This window comes from Mus musculus, chromosome 9 (assembly GCF_000001635.26).
Source record: "Mus musculus strain C57BL/6J chromosome 9, GRCm38.p6 C57BL/6J".
NCBI lineage: Eukaryota > Metazoa > Chordata > Mammalia > Rodentia > Muridae > Mus > Mus musculus.
In genome coordinates this window covers 79,986,340-80,013,217 of record NC_000075.6, presented here as the reverse complement: position 1 = coordinate 80,013,217, position 26,878 = coordinate 79,986,340, and the positions used below count along the sequence as shown (strand labels likewise).

The window sequence follows — 26,878 nt, the reverse complement described above, 5'->3', positions numbered from 1 at the left end:
AATCCTGAGTTACACTCAGGATTACAAAGCTGTGTTTACAAAGATTGTCCTGGCAATCCTGAAGGAGGAGAGTCAGGCAGCAGGGGCGACTTCCTGCTGCCATACACAGCAGCCATTCTTCTCTCATCTACGCTGGCCCCTGGTTCTGTTAGACAAGGCTATGACAAAAATGTGGCAGGCATGACAAATATTTCCTCAGTGCGTACTTGACTCCCACTACTAGGAAAACAAAAATTGCCTTTCTAGTCCTTCCCAAAGCACCCCTCCCCCCATCTCCTGTCTGACCAAATAAAGAGCATGCCTTGTTGGATGACGGTCCTTCCCCCACAGATATATAATTAGAGAGGCATTTTGAGATAGGTTTAATGTATAATGAGACACCGCCAATGTGAGGGAGATGTTTGCATACTTCCGTTTTTTATTTTGCCTCTGAGCTAACCAAAGAGAAACGTTTGAAAACAATTTTCAGCCACAGACCTGAAAATAGAGAAACAACGTCTTCAATTTTCCGTCTTCGAATTCTTTCGCAAACTACAATGCCCAGAAGCTTCTGGAAGGCAGTGACAGTGGCTGTGGTGAGTCTCCACGCCTTCACATCACATCGCTTCTCTAACGTGTTGTTGCCGTTGGTTCATTAGTGACCCCTGATACACATGCATTGTGTGAATGCAGCTCAGTTTGGGATTTGGAAGTTGACTATCAGAGGTTTGAATGAGATTACTTGGTTTTGCAGTTAGATGTATGCCTTGGTTAAAAGAAAATGAAGAGATGCAACCTGTGCATTCATCATTCCTCAAACCATTCACCTCAGAACTGAGATGTCTTTTCAGATCTTTCGGATCGTGATGATAACATGAGATTGCATGCCTTCATCCTGAACATGTGGCTAGAATTAGTGCTAACAAGGCAGAAACAGTTTAAAAATACAGAGACTAACATCTGGAATCCTACATGCGTTCTCGGCTGTTCTTCAGCGCCAGGCACCGTGTCAAATGCTCTGCTCACTTCCCGCAGCAGCAGCATAGAAAGCAGTTGCTTATTCTCATTGTACCCCGAGGGAACAGCCTGCAAGGAGAGGGGAATGGAAGGCCTCACAAATGGTACCTGGTAACACTGGTGCTTACCCGAGTCCTGGAGCCAGGGGTGGTACCCGGTAACGCTGGTGCTTACCCGAGTCCTGGAGCCAGGCGTGGTGGAGTACACCAGCAACCCCAGTGCTCCTGAGCCAGAGGATAAGGAGTCAAGACCGGCCTCGGCTCCGTAATGAGTCTGAAGTCAGCCCTGGCTTCGTGAAACCCTGCTTCATTTCTTGTTGAACAACAACTTCAACTTAATGGCACCCAAGCACCACCACAAGTCAGCCTTTCTCTTCTTGCATGCATGACCTTTTTTAGGTTTTGTCCATGTGTATTGATAACTTGTGTTTGGTTTTTACTCCCTTACTTACCTGGCCTGGAACTTGCTTTACAGACCAGGCTGGCCTTGAACTTGTGACAATCTTCTTGTGTCTGACCCTGAGTGCTGATATTATGGTTGTGGGCCTCTATGCTCAGCTTTGTGTTCATAAACATTTTAATAACTATGTGCTATTCTACTAAGTAGACCCGCAATCTCCCGCAAACCAATTTTTTTATTAGATATTTTCTTTTTTTTAAATAAAGTTTTATTTATTTATTATATGTGAGCACACTGTAGCTGTCTTCAGACACCCCAGAAGAGGGCATCAGATCTCATTATGGATGGTTGTTATCCACCATGTGGTTGCTGGGATTTGAACTCAGGACCTTCAGAAGAGCAGTCAGTGCTCTTAACCACTGAGCCATCTCTCCGGCCCCCTAGATATTTTCTTTATTTACATTTCAAATATTATCCCCTTTCCTGGTTTCTCCTCCAAAAACCAGCTCTCCCCTCCCCCTGCTTACTAACCCACTCACTCCTGCTTCCTGGCCCTGGCATTCCCCTATACTGGGGCATAGAGCCTTCACAGGACCAAGGGCCTCTCCTCTCATTGATGACCAACAAGGCCATCCTCTGCTACATATGCAGTTGGAGCTATGGGTCCCTCCATGTGTACTCTTTGGTTGGTGGTTTAGTCCCTGGGAGCTCTGGGGGTACTGGTTGGTTCATATTGTTGTTCCTCCTATGGGGTTGCAAACTCCTTCAGCTCCTTGGTTTCTTTCTCTAGTTCCTCCATTGGGGACCCTGTGTGCCATCCAAAGGTTGGCTGAGAGCATCCATCTCTGTATTTGTCAGACAGTGATAGAGCCTCTCAGGAGACAGCTATATCAGGTTCCTGTCAGTAAGCTCTTGTTGGCATCCACAATAGTGTCTGGGTTTGGTGATTGAATATGGGATGGATCCCCAGGTGGGGCAGTCTCTGGATGGTTTTTCCTTCAGTCTCTGCTCTACATTTTGTCTCTGTATCTTCTCTGATGGGATTTTGTTCCCACTTCTAAGGAAGACCAAAGTATCCATACTTTGGTCTTCCTTCTTCTTGAGCTTCATGTGGTCTGTGAATTGTATCTTGGGTATTCTGAGCTTCTGGGCTAATATCCACTTATCAGTGAGTGCATATCATGTGTATTCTTTTGTGATTGGGTTACCTCACTCAGGATGATATCCTCCAGATCCATCCATTTGCCTAAGAATTTTTATGAATTCATTGTTTTTAATTGCTGAGTAGTACTCCATTGTGTAAATGTACCACATTTTCTGTATCCACTCCTCTGTTGAGGGACATCTGGGTTCTTTTCAGCTTCTGGCTATTATAAATAAGGCTGCTATGAACATACTGGAGCATGTGTCCTTATTACATGTTGGAGCATCTTCTGGGTACATGCCCAGGAGTTCCAAACCACTTTTATAATGTTTGAAATTTTCTATTCTATAATATTTGCATTTAAGATGTTTCTAGGAAATACAGCATCAAGAGCAGAATAATTAAGTTTTTGTGCTCTCTGCAGATGCACGTATAAGGACATGCTCTGCCGTAGAGGCAGGAAGAAAATCTCAGGCGCGAATTCACTTTATTTTTAAATGCTAATTAATTTATTTATATTTTATGTGTATGAACATTTATGCTTTAATGTATGTAAGTGCAGAGCATGTGTGTCTGCTACCTACAGAGGCGACAAAGGGCAGCAGGTTGCCTGAAACTGGAGTTAAGGACAGTTGTGGGCCATTATTTAGGGGCTGGGAACTGAACCTTGGTCGACTAGAGCAGCAAATGGCTCTAATCTCTGACCCATCTCTCCAGTCTGCCCCTTACCTTTTGAAACAGAGTTTCTCCAGTGCAGGGGTCATAAGTGTGCATCACTGTGACCCGCCCCTTAGTGGTCACAAGTGTGCATCACTGTGACCGGCCGCTCAGTGATCATAAATGTGCATCAGCTGCTCAGTGATTTGCTTTGTTTTTTTTTTTTTTAAATGTGAATTCAGGAGATGGAATTCAGATATTCATGCTTCCAAAGCAACTTTGTTTTGGAAACATTAGCTTTTGTATGTTGTGTGTGTGTGTGTGTGTGTGCCCCAGGCTAGCCTTGAACTTGACATGTAGGAGGCACAGGCCTGTAATCTCTGCTACAGGAGGCTGACATAAGGGAATAAAAATTATTATTTTTTAAATTTGCAATTAAAATACAGTTAATTAAATAATCTCTCCCCTTTGTTTTCCTTCCCTAACTTTCTCATTCCCTCTCAAATGGATGACCTTATTTTCTTTATTATTGTTATATATGAATATGCACATACATATATAAATGCAACCGGCCAAATCCATTTAGTGTTGCTTGCATGTGTACGATTTCAGGCTGACCACTACATATTGAGTAAGCAATCAGGGGGCGCATCCCTCAGAAGAGATAATCCTCTCTTTCTTCACAGTCATCACTTCCTTGTAGGTCTTTGAGATTTCCTCCTTCCATTAGCATGTCTACTGGTATTGGCATTGTTGAGGTAGCATGTGTGTAGTCTAGGAGATACAGTCTCACAGCAGAATTCCTGGTCCTCTGCCTCTTACAATCTTTCTGCTGCCCTCTTCTACAGCCTTAGGTACAGGAGTTCTGTTGTAGGTGTATCTGCTGGGGCTGGGCACTCACAATCAATAAATCTATGCACTTTGAACAGTGTGGTTTTCTGCAGTGGTTTCCATTAGATCTTGACTCAAAAAAAGATTTAAAAGGCTGGGAACTTATCAGTGGTAAAGTATTTACCTAGAAAATATGTGAGTGTGTTCATTACCCAATTGAACTGGATAGGGGAACCAATGATGGAATGGTTTTGGTAGTGATGAAGAACTGGACAAGAACAACTGAGCTGTGGGTGACACACACGACTCAGAGTCTGTGGGGACAGTGGGGCAGAAAAGCACCCCATGCTGTTAGAATAATAGGGAATTTTGTTCACTTGATGGACAAATGGAAACTGTGTACTTTTGGAAACAGCAGTTCCCATGCCCCCAAAGCCACAGTTCATTTCTGATTTTCAAATGACAGAAGAACAGAGCCCAATGCTCAGTGGAAAGAAATTTACAAATCACTAGATCTGGACTTTGCTAGCTCTTGTTGCTTAGAGTCAGAACCTCATGTTGCCCTGTTGCCCAGTGTTGCTCACAGTGTTATTGAGAAGGCTAGACCGATTCCATGACAGACTTCAAATTGGCAGTTGAGGAGACTAAGTCAGTTACTAATAGGAAAAACCCCAGGCTCCAGCCTTCACACCCCAGTAATAGTTCTGGATGTCCTTAGGAGATAGAGCAAGACAAGGCCACCTACCCTGGAATTCCACAACAATTTCCAGCCTTCACACCTTGATAATGGGTTCAGGATGCCTAGAGAGAGTTAGGTAAAGCCCCAGAATTCCAGTGTGCTTTAAATCGAGCCTTTGAGCCTTCCAGTTCACCTGCTTGTCTCTCTATATTGGTAACGAGGAGACCCCAGCACGCTGGGCTTCTGCATAATAAACACTCTTTGTGTCTATATATTATTTGAGTCCGGAGTGTCATTCTTCGGCTATTGACCCTTACATTATTGACAATTTTTACGCGTATTCATTGTGGGAAATTGGTCTATGGTTTTCTTTGTGTTGTTTTTTGTGCTTACTCAGTTTTGGTATCAGGATAACACTGGGATCACAGAGTTTGTGGAATTGATGTGGTACTTCACTTGGGAAAACCAAATTGAACATGGACTCCTTCTTGCATGTTTGTCTTAACTTTCTTACCTATCAGTTTGAGGACATAAAAAGGAATTGAGAAAACAAAGTGAGTATTGAGGAAAACTTCATCCATGCAAAGAAGAAACAAATTTCCACACTCATCTAAAGAGTGAATGGCGGCTGGAGAGATGACTCAGCAGTGAAGAGAGCTTGCTGCTCTTACAGAGGACCAGAGTTCTGTTCCAGGTACCCACTCACATGGCTCATAACTGCCCATAACTCTAGCTCTAGGGGATCCAACACCATCTTCTGGCCTCTGGAGTCACCCAGACACATGTAGCATGTTGTGAAATATAGTGGAGTGAGGGGGTACTGGGCAGGCCCATGCCAAAGTGTGCCCCTAAGAAATTGTGTCATGTAACAGGTCTGGTATAAAGGGGTAGTGAGGACCTGGAGAAGGGGTAGAGGCAGATAGAATGGAGTCATGAGGGCAGAGAATCAGGGGTTGGGAGTGGGGTGGGGAGGTGGGCAGTGGGGGGTGCACAGAGAGAGAACACTGGGGGAGAGCGAGCAAGTGAGAAAGAGAGAGAGAGAATGAGAGAGAGAATGAGAGAGAGGGAGAGAGAGAGAGAGTGAGCTGGGGTAGCAGGTAGTCTTTTTATATGTAGCCCCACACCCGGCTGCTGGCACATGTGGCTCTGGCAAGTAATTAATTTCCTAAGTAGTTGCTAGGTTCCTGAGAGGAACCTAGTGTAATTGCCTGAGTGGTAACACAGGACAGAATGGACTCAGTACTGAATTCTATTAAACCTTTAAGAGCTAACATCAATCCCCGCCTTCCAGTGTTGGTTCAACATATACAAATAAATCAAGTATAACCTAGCACATAAACAGCAGAAATAATCACAGGCCATATCAATAGAAAAGGCACAGGTAGGAAAGAAATAGGGAAAGGAGATACCAAATTATTTCTAAGAGGAGACTGTTGCGGGAATTAATAAAAAAGAACCATAAGTTCCCATGCTTCACCCAGCTACTCTCTGTCCCTGAGGTCATCCCGCTGCCTCTGCCTCTAGGCTAGCCTCAGCAGCGACCAATCATGGTCTTCCCAGCTCCAGTTCGCTTGTCTTCTAGCCACCTGTACCTTCTCAGCCATAAACCCCCTGTGGTCAGTGCTCCCAAATTTCAGTAACCCAGTAAAACAAAACTCTTGAAGCTTATAATTAACCAGTCAGATTAATATACCAATAAATTCTCAATTCACAAAATGCCCACATAATAATTTCAGAGCCAATTGATAATGATCCAAGCTGCCTACCTAGATTAGACGAGTTATCTCAATTATTCTATCCCTATATGATATTACAGCTATTTAAAGCCACTCGGAGGGCTGGCAAGATGGCTCAGCAGGTAACAGCACTGACTGCTCTTCCGAAGGTCCTGAGTTCAAATCACACAGAGCTTCTGCATTTAAGGCAAAGTGAACAGAGTGAAGAGACAGTCCAACTATACACTGGACAGGGAGGTATTATCCAAAATATGTAAAGAACAACAAAACTTAAACACCAGGCCTGGCGAGATGGCTCAGAGGTTAAGAGCATTGGCTGTTCTTCCAGAGGTCCTGAGTTCAATTCTCAGCAACCACATAGTGGCTCACAACCATCTGTAATGAGATCTGGTGCCCTCTAACGGTGTACAGGCATTCATGCAGGCAGAGCACTATGCATAATAAATCTAAAAAAAAAAACCACAATATAAGCAATGATATAAATATAAGTAATCCAATCTATAAATGGGCCAATGAACTTATCAGACACTTTTAAGAGAACTACAAATGGCTAGTAAATATTTGAAAAAAAAAGTTTGTCATTCTTAGTCATCAGAGAAGTGCATGTTAAAATTGCTCTATGATGACATCTCACCCAGTTCGAATTGCTACTATCAAGAAAACAAATGGTAACAAATGTTTGAAATGTCAATGAGGATGTGGTGACAGCAGTGTCCTTACAGACTAGAGCAGCCACTGTGGAAATCAAGATAGACCACACAGCCTAGCTGCAGGTCTCCTGGGTATATCCCAAGGAACTCTTAAGTCCTACCTCAGAGATATTTGCCTATCATTTAATACTGCTGCACTATTCACAGATAAATGAGGAAAATCTGGTACAAGCACAATGGAATTTTACTCAAATGTAAAGAAAATGTAAATTGGGCAAGATGGCTTGCTAGGTAGAGGTGCTTGATGGAGAATTTCCAGAGGAAGCTAATAGACACTACAAAGTTGTCCTCTGACATGAAATTCATTGACACAACTGGAAATCATCATGTTAAGTGCAATGAGCTAACACTCAGAGTAATAAATACATTTTCTGTGAAGTGGGTGTGTCTTATATGGAGAAAGAGGCACACACACACTCACACAGAGAGAGAGAAAGAGAAAGAGAGGGAGAGGGAAAGAGAGAGAGACAGAGACAGAGAGATATGAAACTTGAAGTGGACCATGGGAGAGGAAAATGAGATTTTTTTTTAAGAGACTACTTTTGATGCTTGTCAAGGCGGCTGAGGCTAAAAGGAATGATCTGTCCAAGACAGTGGATGTGGACCGTTTTCCATCAAGAATGGGTGTCTTCATGTAGCCAATGCAGAGCTGGTCCATCTAGAGGCGCGCCTCAGGCTGTAGGGATATGCGGCATGGGCAGAAAGTGAACACACGGTAGTGAGCAAACAGCTGAGGGAGGCCATGCGCGGGTCAGAGAAGCATACGTGGTTCCTGGAGAAGTGGGTTATGGAAGGTGCGGGAGACGCTCACAAACCGAGCGTTGAATAGGGTGATGCATCTTGATTCTTGCGGCTCCTTCATCCAGACAGCCAGAACCTGCCGCGACTGACTCCGCATCCTGCAAGTTTGCACCAGCTCTGGTTATCCAGTGAGCACCTGTGGCCAACAAGTGCACGTACTGTTGTGTGTTGATGATGCAGATCTCACGCTCTACCTCAGAGATGAAGGCTCCTGGGTGCCTGCCAGGTCGCAGCGTGAGATCTGCTATGTTACTGTAGAGGTAGTCATCAAACTTGAACACACGCAGCACTTGCCGTTCTGTCAGACAAAGAAAGTCAAAAGGTTTCCCTGAAGATAGATGTTGCCCTTTTCCAGGCAAATGACACAGTCCCAGGGGAGGGATCCCTTCTCATAAGGCTTTCCAAAAATATTCTGCCAGTCAGCGAAAAAGCTGGGCTTGTCTGCCTGCATGATGACTACATCGAAGAGTTGGGGCCAATCGGGACCTAGCAAGTACCGCGTGCCGTTGTCTACAAAGTTGAAGGGACTTTTCGTGATGAGGAACAGCTGTTTTTACACGGCTACCATGCAGCTCAGATCTGCAAATGTTTCATCCCCTCTCAGGATGTACTTTGCCGTGCCTCGCTCAATCCGTGGGTACAGAAGACCTTGCACATTCTGGGTGCCATCTCTCACATTCTTGTAGAGGCAGGTGAATTTGGTCAAACTCCAGGCCGTGGCTCAGAAAGTAGTTTACCATACAGGACAGCAGTGGCATCTCTGGTAGTGAGATGTCCATGAGTTGCTTGATGGATGGGCCCTTGCCGTAAAGCCGCGCATCTGTTATAGTGGCAAATGCTGGGTGCCACCGTCTAAGGTCAGTCACTTCATCCAGCTCAGGATGGAGGTCCCTATAGGCTCTTTCCAATTGTACATAATGAAAAGCATCAATTTTCATCAGAGAACTCTTCTGAGTGTCAAAGTGGAAAGGCCAAGGATGTCAAAGCTGGGGTCCTTGTCATTCTTCCGGATCCTCGCAGGGGATCTATCAGGATGTTCCGGGAGACACTGACGACCTCAGGGTGAACCACATCCGCATATTGCGTCAGTGTGCAGTCATAGTCAGAGTCACAGACTTCAAAGTTACTCTGACTGATGTCACGGTTGGCGTAGATGGCTGCTGGGTTAAGGAGGCTGCAGACTTCGGGGCAGAATGTCATGCACCAAGCCTAGACATGTCCTGGTAACAAGTCCACATGTGTTTGCTGAGGTTCCCGCTGTCTGCGGGCACTGAGCCTGGGGTGCTGGAGCAGTGGGACCACTCCGGGACCCTGTAGGCTACAGTGAGGACTGGAGGGTGAGGACGAGGCCTTTGCACAGCAGCCAGAGGTGAGCTGCAACCACAGTCTGGCACCCGCCACCCCCCTGCCCGCTAACCCCGCCGCCCTCCGACTGGAAGATGAGATCTTAAGGGAGGTTGGAGGGGGTAAAAGAATAATAGAATGCATGTGGCATGAAAGCAGAAAGGAGACTGTGGGTAAAGGAGAGAGATTAGCAAAAGAAAGGAGGGAGGGAGTGGGGTGGGGGCAGGGAAGAGCGGTGGGACGGGCACACATAAGAACAAAATTTCGATGAAAATGCCTGAAGAAATTTGTTTCTGTCTTAACTTTTAAAAATTAGTCAAGGACTACCAGACTCTTCTTTTTTGACACAGGTCTCATGTTGCCTACGGCAGCCTCAAACTCATTAGGTAGCCAGCATGACGTTGAATTTACAATCCTTATAATCTGGAGTGCTGGAATTACTGATGTGTGCCACCATGTCCCATTTTAGTTATTACTGTGTATTGAAGTCTAGAGTTTCATGCACGATAGTCAAGCATGCTACCAACTGAGCTATAGCCACATTTTGGATTTTCTTTAAAAAAAAAAAAGTTATTATTTTTTAAAAGTTTTATTTGTTTTTTATGTGCATTGATGTTTTGCCTGCATGTCTGGGTGAGACTGCCATGAGGGTGCTGGGAACTGAACCCAGGTCCTCTGGAAGAACAGCCAGTGCTCTTAACAACTGAGCTATCTCGCCAGCCCCTGGATTTTTTTTTTTTTTTTAATTTTTTACTTTCAATGTTTTCATTATTAGAGAGTAATTGAGCACAGTAGAAAGGAACCATCTATGCATTTCAAAGCATGTGTTGTGCATGTAATAACGTTGTGTGTTTTGGCATTCTATAGCCTCTAAGCAGGTGTTCTATTGGGTATTTGTTATGTCAGGCTGATGGGCCATTGACATAGCTGATAAAATCCTATGCTGCAGAGAGCAAGGTAGCCACCAGATGGCGTGCAAGCACCAGCCACGGATGGACAAATGTATTCAGGTTAGAGCACTAGTGTGCATTGGTGTAAAAATCTATTTTTTTTTTTTCCTTTTGGAAAAGTCCTTAATTTTTAACCATATGTGGATGAACGCGAATATAGAAAAAATCCATTATTAAAATGTATCTAAGTGAAAATAAAATTTCATCAGTTGTCTGTCGTGCTTTTTGCCCTCTTTCAGGCAGAAAATGGGATGGGAAGGGGATTATGCAATGGTAGACTAGATACTTGAAAACATAACAGTAAGCGGTGCCTAAGACCTGCTGTCAGTAGTGGTCAGAACTCCCCCATGCAGAGAGCAACTGAGGACAGGACTGCTGTGCGGCTGAGATGCGCCTCCCCTGGAAGTGTCCCTGGGGGGCTTCTTCTTCACAGAGGCTGGCTAAAGTGTGGGAAACTAGGCTGGTGGTTCTTGCCTATAATTCCAGTCTCCGGACGCATAGGCAGGAAGATCGCCACAAATCCGAAGCCAGCCTGGTATTCGTACTGAGTTGTAGATCATCCAGTGCTACACAGCAAGACCCTCCAAAAGGGGCGGGGGACAAAACCTACAAATACCAAAGAACCATAGCCCTTCAGACACAAAGGCACCAGAGTGGTACTCAAAAGGAAAGGCTCGGTGAGGTGGCACAGGCCCACCTGCAAGCTCAGTACTTAGAAGCCTGAGGCCGGAGAGTTGGGAATTTGAGGAGAGTTTGAATTGATCCTGTTTTTAAGAATGAAGAAAAGCAAAAGAAAGGGAAAGAGGAGGAAGGAAAAACCTCTTCTTGATAGAAGAATGACAATAACTGTGAAAGAATAGTGTAATGAAAAAGTAACCATTGTAGCTGGACATGGTATAACATACCTTAATCCCAGTACTGAGGAGGCAGTAGAAGGAGGAATCCCAGACTACACAGGACAACATAGAGAAACCTTGCATCAAAACAAAACAACCCCTCCCGAAAACAAACAAACAAACAAACAAACAAACAAAAATCAGAAAACAACAAAGAAGCCAGCAACCTTGCAAAATATGGAGAATTTGTGAACATGAGAATACACCAGTTTTCTAAGAAAATTGTTTTTATTCTCACACAATTTTTTATTTGGAGAGTGGAGGGGCAGCGGGGAGGAGAACACTTGGTGGAGTTCAGAGGAGAGCCCTGTGGAGCCCATCTCTCCTTTGTGTGGATTCTGCGGGTCAATCTCAGGTCACCAAGTTTGCACATAGGTGCCTTTGCCCAGTAAGCAGACTCACAGGCCCTAATCTTTAATACACACTTTAAGATACCTTCTTCATACATTGAAGGAAAATTTGCAATTTCATTAAGGCAGTTAAAATCTTTTAGACTTACGTTGAATTAATAATACCACAAAATAGCTGAGATGATCATTTTAAAGCATAAAATTAAAATATAATTTTTGCTTATATTAAACTATATCTCTATTATAGTGTATCTCACATACACGCTGAAGAAGAGGGAACACACGAGCGTCAGCCAGCTTTGTTGATATAAAAATTCTGTGTTACTATTCTATGACTTATAACCTTAATTTTCCAGAAGTATTCAGAGTATTTTGGATTTTTCTTTTTTTCCTGAAAATCCAGCAGGACCTATCATTTGCTTGTAAATATCAAGTGTGTGGAGCAGACGGAGAACTTCGGCTCTCCCCTCCCCCATGTGTTCCTGGGCTATCACTGCAGAATGAGCACCGGTGTTAAGGCTCAGCTGGGCAGGTGGCCGTCCTCAAGGAAAAGCGCTTAATCTTGAAAATTTTAAATAAGAATATGCTGCAGAAGGTTAAATGGAGGGCTGAATAGGCAGACTTTAAAGGCGAAAGCTTTTTTAGTATGTAAATATTCATTATTTAACTAAAGTTTAAGTATCTTTATATATCTCATTGGACAGATGAAAATCATGATGTGTTTCTGGAGACTGACTAGGTCCTTTCAATCATGTGAAATTTGCATGTATACTACTTTAAGTTAGGTGAGTGTGTTCCATCGTCATTACTTCTGCTTGTTAGTTGAGTGAGTGTGTAGTTCTAACCTGCACACCGTGTTTTAGTAGGAGTCTATGTAAATAGGCGTCATTTGACTATAACTATATTAGCTAAACTGTGTGTCTATTTAAGACATTCGGATGCCCGGCTTCTCTGACTCTCTGGTCTTCATCCATGTTCAGACTTAGCATGATGCAGTGTTCCTTACAAAAATCTGCCATCAGTGAGGCTGGGAACCACGTAGGACACGGCTAAAGACAATTGGGTGTTAGCCTCCCCATGCCCATCAGACTCAGCTGAAGCCGACATGATCACGAGAGTCCTTTACCTCAAAGAGCCAAAGCTTAAGATCTCATTACACAGTTGAGCTGATCGCAGGAGGAATTCAGTTTCTAGGGCTGAATGTGAGTGACACTGAGTGTTTTCTTGGGAACATGGTCTTTAAATTCTATTAGAAGATGCTAAGGCAAACTTTATATGCCCCAGTACAGGGGAACACCAGGGCCAAAAAGGGGGAGTGGGTGGGCAGGGGAGTGGGGGTGGGTGGATATGGGGGACTTTTGCTATAGCATTGGAAATGTAAATGAGCTAAATACCTAATAAAAAATGGAAAAAAAAAAAAGAAGATGCTAAGGCATAAACAGAAAGCTGTCTCCCACCCTGCTAAGATGTTGACATGCTTTCATGCTGTTTATGAAATCATCTTTTGATGTGTATGTGTGTTTTGTCTGAAGGTATGTATATCGCACGAGTACCTGGTACCCATGGAAGTCAGAAGAGGGTGTTGGATCCCCTGGGCTAGAGTTACAGGTAGTTCTGAGCCACAGTGTGGGTGCTTGGAGCAGAGCTAGGGTCATCTGGAAGGACAATAGGAATTCTCAACCCCTGAGCAATCTCTCCTGGCTCTGTGGTCATTATTTTAACACAGAGTATTCCCCAGGTGTGACAGGTTCACAGGTTTTCCCAGCCAAGTTATTACCTTAAAATATGAAGTGTTGTATAGATGAAACTGTTACTGCAGTATGGATAAAGATTTTTCTTGTCCTCTCAGAATACGTGCTTTTAAAAATATAAAACCAAAAAGCACAAGATAGGTAACTTTATCTCTTTAAGAAGTCTCTTTAAATTTTATTTGCTCACTAATCACTAAAATTCTAAAATGAAAATTCTCAGCCTTCCATAGACCCAGTCTAAATTCTTTGTTCAAATGCATATATGAAGCTGTGCCCTTAATGCCTTATTATGGATTACTAACATCTCCACGTATAGTTAGTTACCTGTTCTATTCTCTCCACAATCGCAACAGGAAGTGCATAGAGCCAGGATCCTGTCTGGAGAAGGGATGTGGATCATCTTAAGTAGGTTTATTCAACAGAGTTAGTCCTGGCCAAGAGCTGACTGACTAAACAATGTAAAATAAAGTCGTGTTAGCAAATGTCCTGACTATGCCTCTTTCCCACTTCCAGGCTTAAAAAAAAGTTCTGCTAAACAAAACTTGATCAGAGAAGTTTTATTTAGTGCAATGTATCTAGGCTGACACAGTCATTTTTGTCTAATTTCCTATGAAACTGCCAGTATCACCACTGACAGAGTTGCTGCCATAGAAAATGGAAAGCACCTACTTTTGGGGGGATGGCCACTTGTTTTGGGGGGTGTAGAAACTTCTGGGAGTCACTGGCATTGTTTCTCATTCTGACTCGAAGTCCTGTCAAGTTAATTAACTTAGAAATTAAATTTGTCCACTCATGGTATTAGCTAGTATTATCCATAATGGTGGCTATGGAGACTTGATTTAGGCTGGGACGGTGAATATAAAGGAGCTAAAGAAAATTAAGATTTGTGTTTTTCCAGTGTCTGCCTGTGATGCTCAGATTACCCTGAGAAGAATCAATTTAGGGGAGAAAAGGCTTGGTTTGACGTCCACAGGGATAGAGGAGTCCATTCTGGCAACAGGCAGAGAAGGCAGGAATCAGAGGCTGGCTGAGCACACAGAGGCTGGCTGAGCACATAGAAGCTGGCTGAGCACATAGAAGCTGGCTGAGCACATAGAAGCTTGAGCATCCTGCATCCAAACATGAGGATCAGAGAGGAAAGCAAATACGCTGGGCTCTAAAGCCTTTGAGCTCACCCTCAGCCACATACTTCCTTCAGGAAAGCTCCACTACCTCTTAAAGGTTCCTTAAGTCCCCCAAACTTCACCACCAGCTGGCACCAGGTGTGCAAACACCAGACAGGCTACCATATCTGCCCGTGTGGCAAGTTAAAACAGACATTCAAAAAAAAAACAAAACAAAACAAAACAAAAAAAAATCACTGAATAAAATCACCTTCAGGCTAAGGTCTAAGAAGCCCATGAAACAAATTAATTTTATATGTAGGCTTGGGTTCTGCCCTCCAAATATCTCATTACATATATATGAATATTTCAAGAATAAAAAAGAAAACCCTGAAATCTTTAGTCACAGCATTTTAGAGTAGAGATAACCAACCTGCATTAAAAAAAAAAAAACCTTTAAAGAAAGACATAACTTTTCCTTCATAACATGTTTCCTCTTTCAAGTTTGTCGTTCTAAGGCTAAGCCACTGTACCTAACGCCCTGTGTATAGTGGTGAAAGAATAAAAGGTCTGGATACAATGGTCTGGATCTGCAGGGCAGACCAGCTCCACATGGCGATTCAGAGACCTGGGTTCCGTCTACCTTGCTGCATCTACCAGGACAATGTTTGTGTATTACTGGGACAGATACAATGTCCCATATGGAAGATTCCGTCAGTGGGAAGGAGAAGAGAACAGAGAGGAACCTGTTCTTGTTATCTCAAGCTTAGATCCCGAGTGGCACACAAGACTTCTAGAGGCAGGTGGATCTCTGAGTTCGAGGCCAGCCTGGTCTACAGAGTGAGTTCCAGGACAGCCAGGACTACACAGAGAAACCCTGTCTCAAAAAACCAAAAGAAGAAGAAAGAGGAGAAGGAGGAGGAGGCGGAGGCGGAGGCGGAGGCGGAGGAGGAGGAGGAGGAGGAGGAGGAGGAGGAGGAGGAGGAGGAGGAGGAAGAGAAAGAGGAGGAGGAGGAGAAAGAGAAAGAGAAAGAGAAAAAGAGAAAGAGAAAGAAAAAGACTTCTCTTTAGAAGGACAGATCATAGTCACAGAGCTGTGTGCAATTGCGATGAATTTGGGGAGTATTAGTTAGCTAGGCAACGGAATGCGTAACAAAACTGAGCTAGGCTTTGGGCAAACAACGGTCACTCTGAACCACTTCGTTGTATGTTGTTCTGTAGCATCTACTTCAGGCTTGGATCAGGTTCTTATAAATCTTACCCCAGAAAGAGGGCAGTATGAACCTGTCACCTTCCCCGGCATCCTCCCACTAAAGTCAAGGTCCATAGCTACTTATGTACTCGTGGACACTCTAGGCTTCTACTCCTCTTTCGTCCTCACCCAACCACATTCTTGCCAAGAAATGTAACTACTCCACACATATTTTTGTGTATTTGTATGTCGTAACGGTTTAAGTGGTTATAGTAAGTATTCAGATGGAGGCTTGCCTAATTTCCCCCTTCCTCTACTCAAAAGAATAGCTTCTGTTGTTTCATTGAAAAAAAAAAAAAGAGGTGCACCAAGAGTGAAGCCACTGTAGGGTGTCCCATGCTTCCACACACAGTAATCTCATTAAGTCAGAACCTGACCTGCCAGGAAGGGTGAAGAGGACCAGGAATCAGAAGCCAGCTTCGTGAGTCCCAGGACAGCCTTGCTGGTATCATAAGATTTTTTCCTCGAAACACAAGAACAGAAACTTCAATGTTTGAAGGTCTTCAATATATGCACATAGTCTATTTTTTAGAGCTATAACCCCTAATATATTACCTAAATATATACTTTAATCAGATACTGCTTGCCCACCCTATATTTAAGTAAACGAGATGGTGAATAAAGATCTTCAAGAACGTGGGCCTCCAATAGAACATTATAGGTTTGATGGGGTTCTTACATTTCCCAGGAGAGGAGGAGTCATGTGAACTGCAAGGCTAAAGGATATTCAGATATCTGGAAAACATTATTTCTCATTGTCTTTGTGAGGCTGTTTCTGGAAGAGATTAGCATTTGAGTCAGTAAAATGTAAAGGAGATCTTCCTCAGCCCGAGTGGGTGGGCACCATCTCATATAATGAGGCCCCTGTAGAGACAAAGCTCAGGGGAAGCCCCTCCCCTCAACTAGAGCGTCCATCTTTCCCTTCCAGAAAATGCTCCTAGCTCTCAGAATTTGGACCTGGGCTAGGCTTACAGTATTTCTTTCCCACTATTTATCTCTTAGATAGGGACTGAATTACATTCCCATCTTTTCCAGTTCTCTACCTCAGTCAGCAAATCAGAGATGTCCCTGCTTCTATAATTATGTGGACCAATTTTCATAGTAATGTCTTCATTCCCTTCTCTCACCTATGAAGAATCTACTATCTGCCTATCGTCCATCTATTTATCTGTCTATCTATCTATCTATCTATCTATCTATCTATCTATCTATCTATCTACCTATCTATCTACCTATCTATCTATCTACCTATCTCATCTTATGTAACTGGTTTATGTAATTGGCTCTAATTTTCTTTAGAATTGTATTTCAGGATTGTGATTTTTTTATCAGTTATGGAATACTAGTGATAGACCTGCAGTCTACAGCCATAGAGGAATGTGTGGTTCACGGCTTGCTGTTCTGATGGAGGACAGACCCTCTTGTTTAGACAACAGTTTGTATGTGGCACCACCTTGTGAGCAACCAAATGATTTTTAGTCAAGTGACTTATAAGATGTTGTTTTAGGTCCTTTGTCTTCGGTTAATACGTGATGTATAAAAGTTTGGGATGGTTGAGATTTTAATGTATAATATATATTTGAATATTTTCTTGATGTGTATTAGTCACTATATATTTTCTGTTGTTATAATCGTGCATAATTGAAAACTGGCTAGTTTCCATTTTATGTATGTCATATATTCTTTGTCTGCATCACTGATTTATCCAGACCCTTCAGAGAAGGATTCTCTGCCTTAAAAGCTCCTGCATTGAATACAAGTGCTCCTGGTTCTTCATCATTACATTATTTTATTTTGCTCTAATTACCATTTGGCTAAATCCTGATTATGTTTGTCAAATCCACTAGATGATATTTCAACATAATTCTTCTCATGCCCAAGAAAAAGCCTTGATCATGCGGTGCACAAGGACTGCATGATACTAATGATTTATTCTTTTATTTCTGTGGCTTTTTTCTTTAAAGACAAGGTCTATGTAGCTCAGTCTGGCCTTTATCTCTCTCTATCTAGCCAAGGATGACTTTGAACTGATTCACTATATATGACCTACACGTTCTGGGTAAGCCGAATCAACAGCTGCCCTTCATAAGACAGTCAGAATCGTTAGACTTCAGAAACTGAAGGTCAACTTCTACAGCTCTAAAAACCTTGGTCTCAGTGTTGTATGGTTCTGTGATTTCTTTTTTAACTGAGAGGCCAAAAACTATTATCTATCATATTTCCACTTAGGGCTTTGATTGCTCTTTAGAGTTCCTCAAACTGAGCTGTGAGTCTTAATGTTTTAGAGTGGTATGAAATGCTTTTTCCAATAGCCAGCAGGGATTGTCAAGTTCCTGATGCATTCTAATGGGCGTGCCATTGGATTTATTATATTTAATGGTGCTAGGCAATAGCAACAAAATGTATATTGTTACTCTGCTTTTGAGTAAGTCTAACCAGAACTTCTATACAGCAATGTGCAGTTTCCAAACAGTAGCGAACAAGCGTACAAATGCTGAGAGTTCAGGCCGTGCAGATACCAAGAAAAAGCCAGGTGAAGTTTCCCTGGAAAGGTTTATTTCACTTTTATGATTAATAAACTGAAAGCAAATGTCAGAAGCTTCTCTGAAATGTTCATAATGAACAATTGGAGGACAACTGCCTTTCAAAGACTAGCAAATATCTACAAGTAGGATCGCATAGGGGATGGAGAGGGCAAATCTCATCACCCCATCCCACACACGTACCCATGTTATTCAGAAAGAAATAAAAGACTAAGTTCAACATGCTACAAACATTTCTATTTATCCATTAAGCTATTCTCTTTAAATGTGAATCCCAGAGTTTCCAAGATAACTTCTCGGGAATTTGTGTTACACAATTGCATATTCCCAGAAATACAGCTGCTACTACACATTCAGCTTCGATGGGACTTAACAAAAGGAAATTGCACAGGAGTACAGCTAGTTCTATAAAACATCTCTAGCTACTTCACCCTAAGGACAACAAGTTTCTGAGGTCACAGAAGGGCAGAGGACCCGCCTGGCTCAGTGACTGAGAGCACTTACTGCTTTTGCAGAGAACCCAGGTCTGGTCGCCAGCGCTCCTGTTGGAAGTTCAGAACCACCTATAGCTCCAGGAGGATTTGCAGCCTTGGGCATCTGGAGGAACCTGCACTCTGTGCATATACCTCTCCACAGACGCGCATACTTAAATATCATGAAAACTACATCTGTTTTTAAAAGACACCACATAGAAGCTGGGCCTGGTGGCAGATAACTGTAAATCTCAGCACTTGCTGTGAGTTTGAGGTTATCCCCAAACAAAAGTTCTAGCTAGGCTTGTCTTGGCCACAGAGTAAGATAGCATCTGAAACCAACCAAACAAAGAACAAAAAAGACTCTGTCAAAGATATTAGTTTTGAATATTATTTTCCTGTTGACAGAATATGAGTAAGGATGGATAGCTTCTGATATGTTGACAGAAACACGTGATCTATTCCCATCCCTCTCCTTTGCATTGCTTCTCATTTATACATTCCTTGTAGGCTGCCCGGCAGATTTCTACAGCCCTCCTGTCTCAAGTGCTGGGATTACAGGGATGGGCACCATACTCCCCAACAGATTTTTGCAGTGAGTCTTGAAGGATATATGGTTCAAGAACAGGAAGGAAGACCATGAGTCTCTTTAGCAAGGCAACAAGATTGAAAGCCTGGCTTTGAGGGAACAGGACCATTGTCTCCACCTCCTTTGATGTGGATTTTCTTTGTCAAAGGGAAAGTCTGGGGACCTTTCTCAAAGCTGGAACTCTCCCATAGGGAAGAGGGGGCACTGCCTTTCCTCTGGCTCTTAGAAAATTTCCTGTCTGGGCATTGGCCTGAGCGGCAAGAGCAGCTTGATTTTGTATGAGAAAGATTGGGTGACCCCCCCCCCCCAAACAATCCAGGCTTTATTCATAACAAAGTGACCTGGACGATGCATTGTGACCAGGAGGTATTCTCAAGGATTAACTTTCTGTATTGGATTTCTCCTTATCCCTGCATCTTAAAAAGGACCCAGGCATTCTCAAATTTTCTGGAGGGGAACTTGCAACCGAGCAGTTGCTAGCTGAGTTCAGTGGTCCTGTTCTCTATTCCCACTGGACGCTGTTCTGCTGGGAAAGGTTGTGAGTTTGGGATTCAAGGGGAAAACAGAGGTGAATTGTCTCTCGGGGTAGGGTATTTACTGGAAGAGTTAATATCACCACAGACAATGAACAGCAGTATGGCATTGGCTCTGAGTGGAGTTCAGGTATGTGGTACAATGTATGTGTGAGTCTCTTTCTCTAGGGGGTCAGCGAAGGGTCACATTTCAAGCCCTGTGACTGATGAGTCAGGCTATGTCTGAATCAGCTATGAGGCTGGGGAGGGCAAGCATGGAGACAAACAAGCTACTTTAGTTGTGTAAACCAACTTAATGTCGAAATTCAGCCAAAATAGAGAAACTTTACAAAATACAGAGGGCTGTGGGTCAGATCAAGGTCTAAGACTATTCTGCATCACTGGGCTCAAGCTTTCCGAACCTCTCCAGCACTTCGGACTCCATTGCCATCTTTGCTGTTTCCTGAAGGTTCTGTGCTCTCCCACGGTGCAGCCCATTGGCAGATTATTGCTTCAGCCAGAATTCCTCTGTCCATCTGCAATTTGCATAGCGGTTTTCCTATTTCTGTGCAATGACAGAAATTAAAGTAGACTTTCTCTTGCAGATGTCTTCAACTAGCACTCAGGTACCCTAGTGAGCAAGGGCTGAACCAAGCCAGTGATGGTTATTTAATATCAGCTGTTATCTGGGAAATGTAATCTCAGGACAGAAAGACCTGAGACACCAAGGAAGTGCAGAAGGATGGAGGGTGGGCGCCCTGTCGTGCGACATCCTCCAGAATCATCCATGAAGAGACACACCTCTTACACGGTTCTGAGCATCTGAAAGATATTTTCATCTGCCTGCATGTAGTGACCGCAGGAGGATCCAGAGTCAAGATATTGACAAAGTCTGTCTCGAAAGCAGACAGACGGACAGACAAAAATCCAGCACTGCAGAGGGGGAGAGGTGGGACGATGCGGGGAAACTGGATAAGGAGATGAGTGTAGACAGATCGTGTCTCGCTTTCTACCAGTATGACATGCTCAAAAATAAGTAAAATTTAAAAAAGAAACCAAAACGAAAGCCAACATTTCTTTGTCTTCTACTAGGTGTTCTGACCACTTACCAAGGAGGAATTCCCTACAACAGTGTCTTGCACGGGGAGCACGGTGATGCTTATGTGCTCACCAAACTTGCTGAAATCTGGCTGTGAGAAGGGATGCTAGTGTTACCCAGCCCATAAAAACTAAAGCAAGGTCGGCAGGCGTCCTTCTTGGTCTCTTGTCTTCATCATTGTAATTTTTCCTTTAGTACAAAGATCCCAATGCTATCCAGAGATTTGAGCTTGAGATTCGAATCTTGTGTGTGTGTGCGCACATGTGAGTGTGTGTGAGTATGCACATGTGTGTGGGTGTATGTAAGCATGCATGTGTGTGTGAATACTTGTGTTTATGTGTGTGAGTGTGAGTCAGTACATGTGTGTGTGAGTGTATGTGCACATATGTGTTAGTGAGTGTGTGTGTGAGTGTGCACCTGTGTGTGTATGTGCACATGTGTGTGTGGGGTGTGAGTATAAGTCAGTGCACGTGTGAGTGAGTGTGTGTGCACATGTGTGTGTAGGAGTATGAGTGTGAGTCAGTACATGTGTGTGTGACTGTATGTGCACATGTGTGTGTATGTGCACATGTGGGTTAGTGTGTGTGAGTGTGCACCTGTGTGTGTGTGTGTGTGTAAGTATGCATGTGTGTATGAGTGCTTATGTGTGTGTGTGTATATGTGCACATGTGTGTGTGGGGTGTGAGTATAAGTCAGTGCACGTGTGAGTGAGTGTGTGTGCACATGTGTGTGTAGGAGTATGAGTGTGAATCAGTACATGTGTGTGTGACTGTATGTGCACATGTGTGTGTATGTGTACATGTGTGTTAGTGTGTGTGAGTGTGCACCTGTGTGTGGGTGTGTGTAAGTATGCATGTGTGTATGAGTGCTTATGTGTGTGTGTATATGTGCACATGTATGTGTGGGGTGTGAGTGTAAGTCAGTGCATGTGTGTGTATATGTGTGTGTGCACATGTGTGTATGTGTGTGCATGTGCACATGTGTGAGTGTATGTGCACATGTGTGTGTAAGTATGCATGTATGTGTTGTATAAGTGTGCATGTGTGTGTGTGATTGCTTATGTGTGTGTGTATATGTGCACATGTATGTGTGGGGTGTGAGTGTAAGTCAGTGCATGTGTGTGTATATGTGTGTGAGTGTGTGTGCACATGTGTGTATATGCGTACATGTGTGTGTGAGTGTATGTGCACATGTGTGTTAGTGAGTGTGTGTGTGAATGTGCACCTGTATGTGTATGAGGTCTTACCTCTCTCTACCTTCAAGTCCTAGCTGCAACCTCCTATTTGTATATCTTGTGGCTCTTTGTGCTTTCCCTAGTTTTTATGTCTCTGTTTCATTATCGCTGTCAGACTCCAAACTCTTGTTGGTCATTTTGTCTGATTATTATTATTACTACTTTAGTCCTCTAGTGCAAAGTTCGTCAGCCCACACACTACTGATATTTTGGGCAGCGTAATTCCTCTCTGGGGGCCGACCTAGCACTGGATGCCAACCCACCCCTCCATGTGAAACTGGAATATGCTTCTGGACATTGCCAAGTAGCTTGTGGGTGGTGAAGCTTCTCTCGACTCAGAAGCACTGCATCTGAGAGCCTTGCAGTAAGTTAGTGTTCACACCTATTTATGACGGATTTTCTAAGGCAGATTTTAGTTGAATCTCGAAAAAAGACAATGTGGGATTTTCGTTGTTTAGCGGAAGCTGATCCGGTGTTGGGCTTGTCCTGTCAGCGAGTCTGGGCTGACACTGAGATGAGCTGTGTTCCTGACTCCACTCACTGTGAGCCTCTCCTCTCGGTTCTCTTGTTCTCATCCACTTATTTAAGTATCGGGAGCTGTACAGTGTCCATGTGCGGATAAAGCCTCCTCACTTCCATAATGTGTAGGTTCATTTTCTGACACACGTCGTGGGTCAATTTACACTCGGATGCACTTGTTTTACAGATGACTGGATTGGCAAGCATTCAGAGACACAAAAGAATCAAATAGTATTTTTTTTTTAAGAGGGAGGAGGAGGAATAAACAAGAAAAATTTGGCCCTGAAACTGTAACATACTTTTCTTCTTTAGCAAAGCTACAGATAATTAAGTCAGAGACTTTTAAAAAAAGAAACATTTGTCCTTTCTTATATTCGTGTATTTGACAGTGTTTTCAACAGTTTAGAATTATGTAGAAAAACCTAAGCAGTGAAACATGTTTTGCAAAGAAAGATGTTTATGTTAAAAACAAAGTTTATAACAAGTAACACATTTTAGGTAATGAAAATTGGCTGGCCTGAATCTATAGGTCGCTGTCCACGTGGCCCTCTCCTGCTGCTTCCTTAAGCTCAGGGCACTGGTGTCCTGTCACCCACAAGAACACAACTAGAAGCAGAGGCTGTGAGAGGAGGGGAGAGAGCCCCAGAGGTAAAACTCCACCATACTGGGGAAATATCATCGCACTAGTGGGGTCTTTGTAACCACATGACATATTCATATAGTGATGTCATGTTCTAGCTCTTAGTGAGAAAAGGAAAGAAATGTCTCATCCTCCCAAGGTCAACTGCAGCAGAATGACCACACCCTTTCCTTAGGTAAACCCCAAAGGAGAAAATATGCCCTCCCACACCATGCACAATTTCTGTGTAGATCCCAAACATGGCTCATGGCTTAGAAGAAAATGTCACAGTAGGAGCCATGGCAGAAATGCACAGGGGAGGTGAGAATTAAGACATTGGAGATAAAAGAGCAGAAAACCTACACTCTGTGGCCATCTAAGGAAGCTTAGTTTGTTGAAAGAAAAAAAAACTCAAAAACTATAAGATAACCTTTTCGTTTTTTTTTTTTTTTTTTTTTCTGCGAGCAAATGGTTGGGAGGATAAACCTGGCTTCCCGGTGCCAGCTGATAATTCCTGTACGTGGGAGGCAAAGACTAGCCAGAGGAACACAGCAAGATTACCTCAGACAACAGAAGTAGCCAATGAGAGGGATAAGTTAGTGAACTTGAATTCAGACCCACACCAGGGAAAAATATTGATATTCATTTTTTTAATTGCATTATTCAGAGGCAAACTCATTGAAATCCTGAGTAGTAACAAGAAAGGTAAGCCATGTTGTGTGAGTCCTTGCTTTTTAGAGACGGGTTCACCTTATGTGGTTCAGGCTGGCCTGGAGCTGGAATTGTGCTTTATCCTCCTGGGTGTGGGAATAACAGACAAGAGCCACACCTGGCCTAAGTATGAACCTTTATGTTAAATACTGACAAATTCCCCAGTGAGAAATAAGTGATCTTTTCTCTCATCATGAAGTATAGTGAATATATGGAGTTTAGAAGCTTAGAGAGCCCTGGAGAGATATTCATCTTCTGTTCTTGTTATGGTACGTGTACTTCAGATATATACCACCCCACCCCAGCACTTTCAGGGACTTCTATAGAAACACTGTGCACACACAGAGAAAGCATATATGTTTGTGCCTAACTCCTCATGGATGCCACAGTCACCTGTTTGACTGTGTTTTCTTACCCGCCACTCTCACCCACCTTTCAGTGAAGTTTTTTCCAATTCACTAAATAACTCAATAATCTCCTGTATTGTTATTTTAATTTTATGTGTTAATGCATGCACGCACATGTGCGCATTGGGCATGCACACATTTGTGTGTGTATGTGTGTGGGTTCAGAGTATAACTTGCAGAAGCCTGTTGACTTTTTGCACCATGTGGATTCTGGGTATCAAACTCAAGTCTTCATGTTTGCACAAAAAACATTTTACAATTCGAGCTATCTCTCCAGCCCTAAAAACGTCATATTTTTGAGATAGGGTCTCATGTATCCCAGGCTGGCTTGGAACTCACTATTTAGCCTAGGATGATGTTGACCTTCAATTATTTCTGCCTGTATCTCCTAAATGCTGGGATTAAAGGTATGTAGCACAGGTGTGTGTGTGTGTGTGTGTGTGTGTGTGTGTGAGACTGCACATTAAGCTACATCCTCAGCCTGTACTGTTTTTTTTTTTTAAAGAAGCACCTGGAAACTCATGATTATAGAGACCAACTTTGTTTTAAAATGTTTACTGTTCTGTAGTTTCTATTTACTTTTTTATTGCCTCACTCTACCGAGTGATTATAACTTCCATGTGTCTGTTTGTATTATACTTAGTTAGCACAAGGCTTTAAGAGAACCTTCTCTTCCAATACATTGTGGACTTGCCTTGTAGTCCTTAAGACAGGTTACCAATAGGAAAACATCAGAGCTACAAAGTTCTCTGATCATTTAGAAACATGCTTCTATTCCTGATTATTGGTTTCATTTCCATCAGAAGGTGACTTGCTACCCCATTTTCAGAAAAAAGGTGTGATGGTTTGTATATACTTGAACCAGGGAGTAGCACTATTAGAAGGTGTGGCCCTGTTGGAGTAGGTGTGGCCTTGTTGGAATAGGTGTGTCACTGTTGGTGTGGGGTTTAAGACCCTCCTCCTAGCTGCCTGCAAACCAGTATTTTGCTAGCATCCTCCAGATGAAGATGTAGAACTCTCAGCTCTTCCTGCACCATGCCTGCCTGGACGCTGCCATACTCCCACCTTGATGATAGTGGACTGAACCTCTGAACCTGTAAGCCAGCCCCAATTAAATGTTGTTCTTTGTAAGACTTGTCTTGGTCATGGTATTTGATGACAGCAGTAAAACCCTAACTAAGGTGAAAGGAAATAAGATAAATGCAAATATTGAGCTCAAGAAGGCTTGCTCAGCTCTAAGAGGAATGCTAGATTCAAATGTTCAGATGACATCTCCCCTGTTTTCACTTGAATGTCTGATCTTGTGGCCACAGTGCTGATACACAAGCAGGGTTGCAGCAGCTTTCACCGCCACCCTACCCCCCCTACCCCCCGCCCCCCCCTGCTTCCTAAGTCCCTTGACAGTGTTCTTTGTAGTTTCAAACAGGCAGACCATTTGCTCATGAGTTTTGTAATAATAGGAAAGGCAACTTTTCCAGTAACTTGTAAACTAACTGTTTCAGGCAGGCCTCTCCAGTTCCCTTTTAGTTCTCTCTCTTTTTAAATCTCAATTATTAGTAGTGTACTAATCCAATTCTCTTTTAGTGTTCTCAAGACACTAGTGAAATTTCACATGTCTTCTGTGGAAGGATTCTGTTAGATACAGAGTTCAGCTCATAAATGTTTTTAATCTACTATCTATCCATCCATCCCACATATACACATATATGTGGTATCAGGTATTTTGAGACTAACTGGCTTTACACTCCATTGCCTTGAATGACCCCCCTGGTCTTCCCATCATCAGCTCCCGAGTGCAGGGATTAAAATTGTGCACTACCACACCCAGCTCTGATGTTCATAATGATGTTATACTTAAGTAACATTTGTTGACTGTGTACTTTTGTGCCAACAGTGTTGAATTATATCAGAGAAAACCTAAAGTTCCCATGAGAGCCCATTGAGCAGCATCTTGGGTAGCTGCTTCTTCCCTTCTGCATCTGTGGCCATTTTGTTTCCTCTTCCCAAAATAAAACAGTTAGAAGCAAATCTCAGACAAAAATCTTGTTTCCTCTGTGAGTTTTTTAGAGGGGAAGTATCCACAGGTATTCATGTGTCTGAGTTTTTTTTTTTCACTGAATTAAAGCCTGTAAATAGAAAAATGCATGAATTATTTTGATTAATCTTAGTGGTTGCAACATGTAAGAAGTGAGCCTTCCATGTGAGCCTTCCTCCTGGCCAGTTCCAGCAGTGTTCTGCCTTCCAATGGCCCTATGCATCCTTGCTCCCATGCTGCAGATTCTCATGGTCTGGCTGTGAGCTTGATGTGGATGGAGTCACACAGCGTACTTTTTGAGTCTGAATTCTTTCACAACATTTTGTTTGAGAGATTTTATCTACACGGCTATTGTAACCATGTAGATAAATATCATTCTCAAAGCTACAGAGTATGCAATTTTGCCACTGTCCTAACCTACCTCTTCCTGATAGCATCCTAGTGCACGACCTTAAGTTCCTTTATTCATCTAAGAGGATATGCAAATAAAGCTTAGGAGAAAATAATTTGCTAAATTCATGCAGACCACAAGTAGTAA

General features: G+C 43.0%; 1 protein-coding gene and 1 pseudogene across 1 annotated transcript in view; one reads left to right on the top strand and one right to left on the bottom strand.

Annotated features, from left to right (window-relative positions):
* Positions 1 to 366: 366 nt before the first annotated feature.
* Positions 367 to 26,878, top strand: part of Filip1 (filamin A interacting protein 1) — a 207,834-nt gene continuing 181,322 nt past the window's right edge. Inside the window, exon 1 of the mRNA NM_001357352.1 lies at positions 367 to 575. Within this exon, the coding sequence (NP_001344281.1) occupies positions 537 to 575 (39 nt within the window). The 5' untranslated portion in view covers positions 367 to 536. The remainder of the gene's footprint in view (positions 576 to 26,878) is intronic.
* On the bottom strand, positions 7,769 to 8,891 carry Gm8131 (predicted gene 8131; annotated as a pseudogene).